This window comes from Theropithecus gelada, chromosome 4 (genome assembly GCF_003255815.1).
Source record: "Theropithecus gelada isolate Dixy chromosome 4, Tgel_1.0, whole genome shotgun sequence".
NCBI lineage: Eukaryota > Metazoa > Chordata > Mammalia > Primates > Cercopithecidae > Theropithecus > Theropithecus gelada.
The window spans coordinates 101,131,405-101,143,418 of NC_037671.1; the positions used below are offsets into that span (position 1 = coordinate 101,131,405).

General features: G+C 33.2%; 1 protein-coding gene across 7 annotated transcripts in view; it reads left to right on the forward strand.

Annotated features, from left to right (window-relative positions):
* GRIK2 (glutamate ionotropic receptor kainate type subunit 2) overlaps nt 1–12,014 on the forward strand; it is a 705,435-nt gene that overhangs the window by 665,495 nt on the left and 27,926 nt on the right. For 6 of the 7 annotated variants that reach the window (XM_025382118.1, XM_025382120.1, XM_025382119.1 and 3 more), the window contains one exon: nt 5,958–6,183. In XM_025382118.1, the coding sequence (XP_025237903.1) occupies nt 5,958–6,183 (226 nt within the window). The remainder of the gene's footprint in view (nt 1–5,957; nt 6,184–12,014) is intronic. The other variant, XM_025382122.1, reaches the window with a different exon arrangement.

Sequence of the window (12,014 nt, forward strand, 5' to 3'; positions counted from 1 at the left end):
TAAGTGCATTTTTATTCCTTTTCTTTAACTTGCACAGCTCCCATTTATTGATTTTTACCTTTCAAGTTCCTATAATCTATTTAACTTTGAGAATGTTCAACAACTTTCTGCTTTATTAAAAATAAATCTAGCTGAGCCTTCTTATTTTCTCCTTATACGATATATTTTACAGTGGAAGTATGACCCCATTGGTGTTTAATATAAATATTTTCAAACCACAAGTCAAGCCAATGGCAGTGTTTTAAATCCTCGTTTATTCCACTCAGAACCACCTTATTAGGAACATTACTTTTTTTTTTTTTTTCAGCTTCACTGAGGTACAGTTGACCTCAATAAAATAATAAAAATTGTATATATCTACAGTTTTGGAGAGTCTTTCCTAATAAATTTGACAGCAGCTACGCACATAGTCAGGCAGAGTCTCAATTCCTGAGTCTTTCCTGGTGTCTTATCTATATCTACATACATATATATATATAATTATCATAATCAGTTTAATTAACATAGCCATTATCCTATATTTGTGTGTATGTGGTGAGAATATTTAAGATCTATTCTCTTGGCAACTTCCAAGTATAATTTTACAGAATAGTTAACTGTAGTCACCATGCTAAATGACATAAGCTAGGCACAGAAAGACAAATGCTACATGATCTCACTTATACATGGAATGTAAAAAAAGTTGAACTCGTAGAAGCAGGGAGCAGAATAGTAGTTACCAGGCGTTTGAGGGGAGGAAATGGGGAGATGTTAGTCAAAGGAACTTTGCATTATTGATTGTTCTTTCTTTGTCTGACATTTTAAACCTCTCCTTTCTTTTGAAACATCCCCCTATTGGCATTTAAACATGCTCAAATCTCTTCAATCTTTTAAAATCTTACTTAAACCAAAATATTCTTCTGTCTACTGTCCTGGATCTGCTCATCTTCAGAGTTGTACTTTTTATTTATTTTTTTCTTTTTGGCACTTACTGCTACCAGTTTACTTTCCTCAAATCCTTTCTTAATCCACTTTGATGTGACTTCTAAGAGCTTCACTCCCCTCAATTAGCCCTTGCTAAAATAACCAAGAAACTCTCTGTTGCCATATCCAAAGGAAATTATTCAGTTTTCATCATTTGTGGTTTTTTAGTAAAATCACTACAAGGGACCACTTCCTCACTTAACTTTCTCTTGCCTTAATGCATGCAGTACTTAGATTTTCTTCCTTCTCTATTTACTCTTTTTACGTTTCCTTAGCAGATTCAGCCTCCTATGCCAGTTGGTGAAATTCAAAATTCCGCAAGCCTTCATGCTAGTACTCATCTCATCTTCCTCTCCTGTCTTTTTCCACATGTATCCACTACTTGGTCAATTGTATCTAATATGACATCAAAAAATCTACATGTTTAGCTTTGATCTCCCCTCTGAACTCCAGACTTAGATATATATCTTCATATTACAGATCCATTTGAATGTTCCTCATGTGTCCCCAACTCACTAGATATACTCTTTCTCCCCTAAAATTTGATCTTCTTTCAGTTTTTTCCCTCTGTCAGTAATGCTGAAGTTTAAACCAGAAACCGAGGACTTTTTCAACCTAAACCTCTTTTTTATTTTTTATATTTTAATAATTACCAAGTATTATGAATCACACACACACACACACACACACACACACACACCCCTTGAGTTTCTGGATATCTTTCCTTCTCCAACGCCATCTCCAGAGTCCAAGTACTGTTTCCTTAGACTGATGCTATGTGCTTGTGAATGGTCTTTCTACACTGTAGTCTTAGTGATCCCTTCAAAATGCAAATCTGATTTCATCATCCATATCCAATCTGCTTCATAATTGCCTTCACTTCTCACTGCTCCTATGGTTAAGGCATATTTTGTTCTTGCATGTTAACTATTTATGAAACCTGGACCCTGGTCAGTGTCTAAAATTGTGCCTATTGCATAAAAGTAATTCAATACACATATTTTATTTTACTTATTATTTTTATTTTATTTTTAAATTTTTTAATAATTTCAACTTTTATTTTAGATTCAGGAGATACATGTGCAGGTTTGTTACATGGATACATTATGTGATGCTGAGGTTTGAGGTACTGTTGACCACGTCACCTAGGTAGTGAGCATAGTCCCCAGTGCGTTTTCAACCCTTGCCCCCCTCATCTTCTGCCCTTGGTAATCCCTAGTGTCTATTGTTTCTATCTTTATGTCCATTAGTACTCAATATTTAGCTCCCATTTATGTCTGAGAATGTGCAATATTTGGTTTTCTGTTTCAGTGTTAATTCACTTAGGATAATGCCCTCCATCCAGCTGCATCCATGTTGCTGTAAAATACACGATTTTGTTCTTTTTTATGACTGTGTAGTATTCTATGGTGATACACATATTTTAAATAAGAGTAACTTGGCTCTGTGAAAGTAAAAATTGCACTGGGAAAAGCTAAACCAACAAAGAAGACTTTTCTATTCCATAAAGGAAGAGAGAGATCAGAACTCAATCTCTAAACTGGGCTGAAACTCTGGAGAGTTTTAAAGGATGGGTTGGGAGTTTTTAAGAGTGAAGGAGTTTTTAACAACATTTGGGTAGGTATGGGGGATTGTGACCATATGTGTTTGCTAATTGGGTTTGTCCAAAGGATATATAAACTTTCTCATATCTTTGTCACAGAAAGTAGTTCTACAACTTGGAACAAGGGACCCTCTGTCTGAAGTTATGTTTCTACCTTTCCACAGAGACTGGAAGATAGAGATGCCTCCTTTTTCTTTTTTCTTAATTATACTTTAAGTTCTAGGGTACATGTGAACAACATGCCGGTTTGTTACATATGTATACATGTTCCAGGAGATGCCTCCTTTCTTGATGATTACCTTTCAAAGGGTTGGCTCCAGGCCCTTTAGAAAGACAGTCTGGTGTTGAAAAACTGCCAAGAGCCTTTAAAAAAGATTTACATGTAAAAGGGACAAATAAATAATTTACAATTACCAGAAATCTGAAGTAAATTATCTATGAGAAGGAAGGGAAAATACCCTGATGCTTAGGCTATCTGAATCACATAAAGGACTGAGTGAGCTTAAGACGGGGCCTGGAGGTCGGAAGGAGCCTGTCCCAAATTTAAAAAGCTGAGAGAAGGCTTCAGGTCACCTTCATTACTCCTTATTTATTTTGCTATCATTTTCTAGGACTCTGTTCCTTAACTCATAGTGCCCCAGCCGAAGAATACTTTCTTCAGTTATCCCTCCTATCAAGTTCATATCCAAGATAGCATTTCTTGAGTGCTTTCTCTCATATTAGAGAGTTCTTGATGTTCTAAATACATGAGAATGCATTTTGAGTTTTTATTTTGTTGCATTTGTAAAATATTTCTTACCACTTTGAGGATCATTTATGCCATTCTGATTGCTTTAGTCTTTATATTTTCAGTTGGAGGCTGTACTCAAATATCTGGTTATCCTTGGCTGTTTGATCATATTTAATAGATTTTAAAAGGCTCACTGCAAACTCTAGGTGCTTACTCAAAGCTGAAAAACTGAGTTTCACTGTGGAGTATGTAGTGGGTAATTTAGTTAGAAAATCCATGAAATGTATATTTAGATAGAGTTGGTGTAGTGCACTGATTAAGATTATGCACCTTGTAGGTAATCTTCTCATGTTTGAGTCATGGTTTTGCCAGTAGGTAGCCATGTAATTTTAGGCAAATCATTAACATCATTGTGTTTTGGTTTTCTTGTTTATAAAAGGGGTATGAAAATACCTACATATTTTTATAAAAATTAAAAATTTTAATATTTGTAAATAATTTAGAATAATGTCTGACACATACTAAAATTTATACATGTGATTTATTATTATTACTATTAATACTATCTATTTTGCTTGAAAAAAATTTCTGTTCTTTCTGGAGGAAGTATACGAATGAAGACAGGCACAAGGCTGACTGGTCTGCACATTGGTTATGGATTTCAACTTATTTCTTCTGGTTTTAATATGGTCTTCCTTGGCTCAACTGTCCAGCATGCTCTTGCTTCCTCCCAGAGCATAAAACCTCTAGTCCCTGCTTGGGTGGGATGGGGGAGTCATCATTCTATTCAGAGACAGGCTGTAACAATCTGTTTTTTAAAGCATCCCTTCAATAAATTCTACTGTTTTTAAACCCATATTTATTTTGGCTTTGAAAGGGATGTAGAACTGACTATCTCTGGACATGTGTGGAGTGAGGGTGTATTCTAAAGTTACCTATTTCCTGGTAGGTGACCAGCAGATAATCATATTTCTTAAATTGGGCTTTCATATTTATTATGAGAATTAAAACACTTTGGGTGATTTTTCTATCTAAATATATTTTGCCATCTAAGTAGAAATACTTAGAGAAATGAAAAATCAGTGCTGGAAAGTATTTCAAGAATTTTAAGTGAGTGTATGTTTTGTAAACTTATTACACCAATTAACTTAGTACTATAGACCAGATAGTTCAAATGTGAAATAATATAATAATTCATAGTAATTTAAAATTAAACTATCTATATTTGTAAAGGATACAGTAGCAACATTTCTTAAAGTTGCTTGGTTTTCAGTTGTGATTTAAAAAAAAAAAAGTTTGATGTGTTTACCACATGGATTACAGCAAAATATTCACAATGAATGAATTAATGCACTATTATAAAATATAATTATCTTGGCCAGGCATGGTGGCTCACACCTGTAATCCCAGCACTTTGGGAGAATGAGGCAGGCATGTTCAGTGTTTCACTGCAGAGCAAAGGTTTGGATTTCTACCCAGTCTCAGCCCTGATTCTGTCCTTGTCTTTATAGAGCACTCATTGTACCTTTTTCTTTTACCTAATAAATAATAAGGTACTTATTTCCATTTTATCATTGAAACAGTGCCAGGATTTTTGTCTGTAATATTGTGGGCCTGCCTTGTAGTGGAAATAGTGGTAATATCACATTTATTTCTTTGTACGTGTAGAAATAAAAGCATACTTAAACTGTAAAAAAAAGTCCATATCTATTTGCTTGAAAAGAGTTTTAACTTTTTATGATCATGCAAGCAGTATGATGAATATCCTTCCTGTGTTTATAACTTCAGGATTATTTTTGATATTTGTATGATAATTAAATGACGATAAGGGTTTCACATATGAACTTTCAAGGAGCAGATGCTAACGTTTTTCCTGTTTATGTTTTACCAGGACCTTCTGAACAAAACCTATTTTCTTCTTTTAGTAATGAAATTCTAGTAAAGCCCTACTCATAATTTTCAGTTGGATATAAGCACTATTCAATGGTATTGGTCCAGGAATCTTTAGTTATTTAGTAGGCCTGAAGAATAGATTTCTGAAGTCCAGCTTAAAGAAGTTCTGAGGTGATCAAATTTTTTCTCAGTGGAAATGTAGACATCTTTATTTGTAACATCCTTATTGGTAACACATTCTGCTCCTCTCTTCAACCTATATTTTTTTGTGTGTATCCCTGGGGGTTAATGTAGCATCTGTGTTATGTTAACCTAAATTGGGGGAAAACAAACAAATTCTTGTAGTCTTACAGTTTCAATCTGAGTGCAGTGTTTCTCTCTTCTATATTTGTTGTTAAAGAGATGTTGACAAATATGAAATACTCAGGTAAGAGACAAGAACAAAGAACTTCCTTATAAATCATTTATTTTCTATTATATGTATAACTTTCTATGATTTACTGAGATGCATTTTTAAACATTAAGATTTTAAAAAATATATTTGTTAAATAAATCTATACTATACCTAGAAATATGATGAGAAATTGCTATGAGAAACTCGTTATACAGATTCAGATTTTTTCGGTATATATATATATCCCTTAAAAATTACATTGTTTAAGACGGTACAAGTAAAATAAATGTAGTCCATTGTGTCTAAACATTATAGGACCACATGGAAACTAAGGAATATCTTTCTTATGACCAACTTATATTTATTTTCTTCAGAAATCAAAAATCTCCACGTATGACAAAATGTGGGCCTTTATGAGTAGCAGAAGGCAGTCAGTGTTGGTCAAAAGTAATGAAGAAGGAATCCAGCGAGTCCTCACCTCTGATTATGCTTTCCTAATGGAGTCAACAACGATCGAGTTTGTTACCCAGCGGAACTGTAACCTGACACAGATTGGCGGCCTTATAGACTCCAAAGGTTATGGCGTTGGCACTCCCATGGGTAGGTTATATGTCAGCTATTTGTTCTTCGTTCATTAATCTGAGTTGCTGTAAGACAGCGGTAAAACAGTGTTTCCACATATGCCATTAGGAATTTTGTTTTAACCAAATGCATCCTGCTACCCCTCTGTGACTATATAAAAGCAGGTTACCAATTTGTATAAAAGCAGGTTATCAATATATTCTTCTAAATAGGTAAGTCAAAAAAAGGAAAAATTAATTTCTATCAAAATGGTCAGTGGATATTTTTACTGTATCAGTGTTGAAAAACCCACAGCATAACCCAGCTAACCTTCTCTTTTCAATCTTAAATTCAAAAAATGTTTTATGAGTACACTAAAGTTTTTGTAACAATTTACTTTTTTAAATCTGTGGCTTATGAATACAGTGTTTGACTTAGAGAGTTAACTAAAATAAGTGAGGCATAAATGGCTCTCATGAATATTATTAGAATTGTTTTACTTAAAAGAAGGTGCAAACAGCAGACTATTTACCAATGCCATCTAGAATACTTAACACTGAGGATTATTTGTAACATCCCTCTTCTTTCATATGGCAAATTATTTTTAATCAAAATAATCAAATGAGATAATGAATTGTAATTTTCAGAAAACAATAATAAAAATCTTGATTATATATACAAAAACATGTATGAATATGTATATGTTTGTGCTGTAAGTAAATACATATATATATATATATATATATAAAACATTACAGTACATATGTACGTGTGGTAGACAGAATAATGGCTTCCCAGAGATGTCCATGTCTTACTCCCCAGAACCTTTGAATATGTTACTTTATAGCAATATACTTTGAATATAGCATATACTTTGAATATGTATCATAGCAAAAGGTACTTTGCAAATGCGATTAAGTTAAGGATCTTGAGATGGGGAGATTTTCCTGGATTAACCATATGGGTCCAATGTAATCACAAGAGCCCTTGTAATAGGGAGAGTATAGGGTCGAGTCATAGTTAAGATGTGATTTTGACGGGATGTAAGAGAAAGAGACAGGGACAGAGAGAGAGAGAGAGAAAAGAAGAGAAGGGGAGAGGAGAGGAAAGGAGAGGAGAGGAGAGGAGAGGAGAGAGATCTGTAGATATTATTTTTTGGTACTGAAGATGGAAGAACGAGCCATGAGCCAAGAAATGCCAGGTGACCTTTAGAAGAAATACAGTCCTTCAGAGACATCACTTTTAGGACTTCTGACATCTAGAACTTTGAGATAATAAATTTTATATTGTTTTAAGTCACTAAGTTGACGGTAATATTTTAGAGTAGCAACAGGAAACGAACTGTAGAGAGAGAAAAAAGTAATAGCATATTTTATTTACATCAATGTACTTTTTGAAAGAAAGGGGAAAATATATTCATGATTTATCACAGTAGTAACTAATAACACTATACATGTTTTGGACCTTAACTTCTGCGAATTTGTCAATGACTTGGTTAAAACCAATCATTGCTTTCTGGCAACTCTGAAATGTCTAGGAAGTCAAATAATTTTCTGCCAAAAAAAATTAATATTAAATCACACTACATATGGAAAATCATCTGAAATTTATTAGGATTTAAAATAGCTTTAATTAGTTTCAACAAAATTTTGAGATACTAATTCTTGCATTTATGTAGTAGAGTCATAATAAAGAATAATTGTGCAGTCATTATAGAAATGAAAAAAAAATAAACTTGAGTTCTTACTCCCAAAATAGGCAAGTGTAGCTGAGTCAATACAATTGAGGGGTAAATGGTATAACTGCAATTTTCCTGTTCTATTTCTGGGTAGAATATAATGCTTATTAAAGAATTAAATATAAATATTTGCTAATTTGAAAGTCAATAAAAGCTCAGTTGTTAAAACTCAAAAATAATTGTTTAGAACTTAGACCAACAAAAGATATTTTAAAGGAGGAATATTTTATCTTTTACATGTTTTAGACTTTCCAGTGCATAATGATACTGATGCTACTGCTTTTAAATTCTCCACAGAAAATATACTCCCACCAGGCAAAGGTTTCCTCAAGCTTTGTCCCTGTTATTCCAATATTATGTACAAATTCAAAATTGGGCAATTAATTTTAATATACTATAAATGTATTAAAATGATTGCATTTTCACAATTATATTGCTGATAAACATTTTTTTACTTCTCAAAATGTGTTAAATTATACTTTTATTTCCAGTAAGGCTTTGGTTTATTGCCTTAGCTCTGTTTGATGGGAGTACTCAAATCTTGGCATTCTGGATAGTTAGGTCAGTTATGGTTCTTTCTCTCAGTAAGAAATGCGTGCTGAACCCAGAAACTTCATGAGTTACTGCACCAGTTATTTGGAATATGTGATGCACAACTTCTTTGACAATTTTTGAAATATGTTTTCTTCCCTAGGAAAAATTATATATTCATAGAAGAAGAGGCTGATAATGTGCTGTGAATATCATATCATCATGCAGTATTCTGCACACTGATATTCTGAACTTATTCTTGTCACTACAGTGCCTTGGAAAAGTAACTTGAAATTTATGGCCTCTAACTTTAATTTTTTTAAACTAGTAAAAGAAGAGGATTGTATTATCTCAGGTCCATTTAAATGCTAAATAATTTGGCAGATAATGTACTTGATAGATTCTCAGAGTTTAGTCTAAATTAGGCTAGACTACATGGAGAAATATGGTTAGTTGATGTCTCAGAACACATTTAAAAAATCAGGCACACTCTTAAAGTAGTTATGAGAGGTGGAAGCAGTGGTTTGCTAGGCTCCCATCATCCTGTAGTTTCATTTGGGAAGAGCTGAAATAAATGAACACATTTTTTAGTGTTATCTCTGAAAGGAGTGAGACTCATATATTGCTACCACTTTCTCCTGGTTTCCGTTGTCTGGATAAGGGCAGGATTATTTGTCTCTCTTTTGCTGTTCATTGTTTCAACCACCATCATACTCTGCATTTCTCAACTGGGAAATTAGCATTTGCCTTTTATGTTACCATTGCTGAAGCATGCTGAAAATGATATTAGTGTGTTAATATATTTACTTATTTTAAAAATTGTGTGTAATTATAAACAAACAAACAAAAAAAAGGATTCATTAAGGTGTGAAAAATATTCCTTGAGGTTCTTGCTCTTTCTCAGCGAGAGTTAATGAGAATAGCTATATTCAAAGCAGAGGAATATGGGCTAAGGTTCTGCAAAATTCAGATTAGTTCCAGAAGTTCCCCAGGCTTTTTAATTTATATATTCAGGAGCTATAATCCACAGTGAAAATTTCACCGTTAGTAATATTCTATATGTAATCAAACAGAGGAACTTCCTTTTCTTTGCTTTTATTATTTCTCAGATTTTGAGGTATTTTCAAGAAAGCCTATGTAGTTTGGTGAAGAGAAATATCATGAGTCTTTTTGAGTGGGAAATCAGAAAAAATTTTAAAATTGTACATATATCCACCCGTGCCCTATTTCCCCCCAAATTCATACATCCTCTTCTTAGCCTGCCACGCTACCTTCTAATTGATTCGTTTAGGGACCTCACCACCACCATTCATCACTCTGAGTGTGATCGTTACTGCCCAAAGTGTGCTGTGAGATCGCTGAATGACTCAGAATAAGCTATTTAATTAAGGAAGCTCTGTTTACACAAAAATACCTTAGTGGAGCAATCAACAATGATGTGAAGGTAAATGCTAAATAAGCTTAAGCAAGTTTAATTAAGTATGGAGTGACATTAAATTCCTTTCATAGTTTTCCTGACTGCAGCAACTTTATTTTAATGTGGCATTTACTGTATGGTAGATTTTTGAAGTTGCAGGAGACCTTACTCGGTAAGTTAACTGAGCTTCTTATTTCATTCAAAATAATATTTTTAAAAGCTCGGAGTGAGTTAAAAGCAAGGAGCAAAATCATGGTAGTTTCATTAAGGAATGTCTAAATTGTGTGAGCAGGTGCCGTCTTGCCTCTTATTTCACCATAGGTGATAATCTATTTATCTGAACTGGGAGCATTTCTCCTCCTTAATGGCATTTTTGGCTGCATTGCTTCTCTCCTGACTGCCCGTACTTAAAAGCCTTCTTGGTTTCTCTTTTTCAAATGTTGAATGCATATTACACTTTGAGGACTAGGCAGACTCAGCAGTGCATGAGCTGGTAGGAAAGTAGCAGTCTAGAAAAAATCCATTAGGGCCAGTTGGTGTTATTTTGCTTTGCTTTATGCAATTTGGTAGAAATATTATAAAATGACTGAAGGGTCTCATTAAGATGATTTCTATGTTTAGCAATGAGTTAGTGACCTCTTTCTTTCATGTATTAGTTCCTCACAACTTTAATAACAAGCAATGTATGTGGCAGCTGAAAAAGGGATGGAATTGTGCTCATGTCTGTGCATATTATTGATAATGTAATTTTCTGTAATTTCAGTTGTTTCTATTTTACTTGTAGGATTAAATCAATAGTGAATTCCAGTCAGTGAGTATATAATTATTTAACAGTCAGTGAGTAACTATTTCTGTGAACAAAACCTAAAATAAATTAGTCATATAATACAGAATTACTGAAATACACACTACACATGAGGAATGTAAAGATGAAGTGGACATATTTACAATGCCGTTTAATATGAAGATTAAATTTAAAGATAATTTTAGCCACACACAAAGCTGTTACATATGTTTTATTTCTCTCGTATTTACTGATTTAATTAGAAATATTAGGGTGTATTGTATTTAGTAATTGACTTTAATGTTACCTTTACAAGCTAATGCTTTAAAACAGTATCATCTATGAATATCCAAAAGCAGTAGTACTATTAATAATCCTCAAGTAACTTTTATCAAATTATGTTTGATAAAATTACGGGTAATGTGCTTACCCATAATTAGCCTAAAATAAAAAATGTAACAATGGGTTATATTATTGACTTTTTATGGTAGACGTGCACCACTTAGGCATATAAACAAAATGAAATTTCCTTTTTTTACTTCTGTTTTCTAATATTAAATGCATAAGATTCACTATTTTTTTTATTTCTCATGATTTGGTGAGATAAGAGATGTAGAATTGGTACTGGTGGAGGTATGTTGTTTGTTTGAGGCAGATGTCAGTGTTTGTTAAAATGGAAATCAGTATGAGAAGAATGTTGTTCCCTGTTTTATTCACCATCCATTTCTAAAATTCTCAATTTATCATATAATAAGTACTGTAATAGTCATCATTATAGATGCATAAAATTGCCAGCCTTCAGATTTTCAGCTTTACTGAAATAAATGAATACATTTGTCTTCATTAGTTTAACATAATGCACAAAAATTGATGCAAATTATTCATCTTTCTGCAGGTCAATCCTTCCATTAAAATGCATTCTGTTTTCCCTTTGCATAAGCAGCACAATTTTAATATTTGAAGTGATTTTGCAGGGCTACATCTAGATCTAATAATTTTCAGAGACTGAATTAAACAAAAAAACCCTCAAATTACACCTGTTCAATCTGTACATTCCTGGCATATTTGTTTTAGTCTAGATGACATGTCACTGAAAACATGAGAATCTCAATAAGTTATGCCATATCCACAGACATCATCAACACGCTGTATGCTACAACCTAAGAGACTTCAAGAGGGAATTTGATGAATTGTGAGCACCACTGTGCACAACCGTCATTAACATTGTAAATGTTGACCAAATGGTACCCAAACAATGCAGAAATGGATAATTCTCATAAAACAGAGTTCTGACAGATTTTATACACAAAGATTGGACCATTTAATCCATTTAATGTTTTGTACTGATTAGTCCAAGACCATGACTTCAAATTTTACTTTAGATTAGTTAGCCACAGACT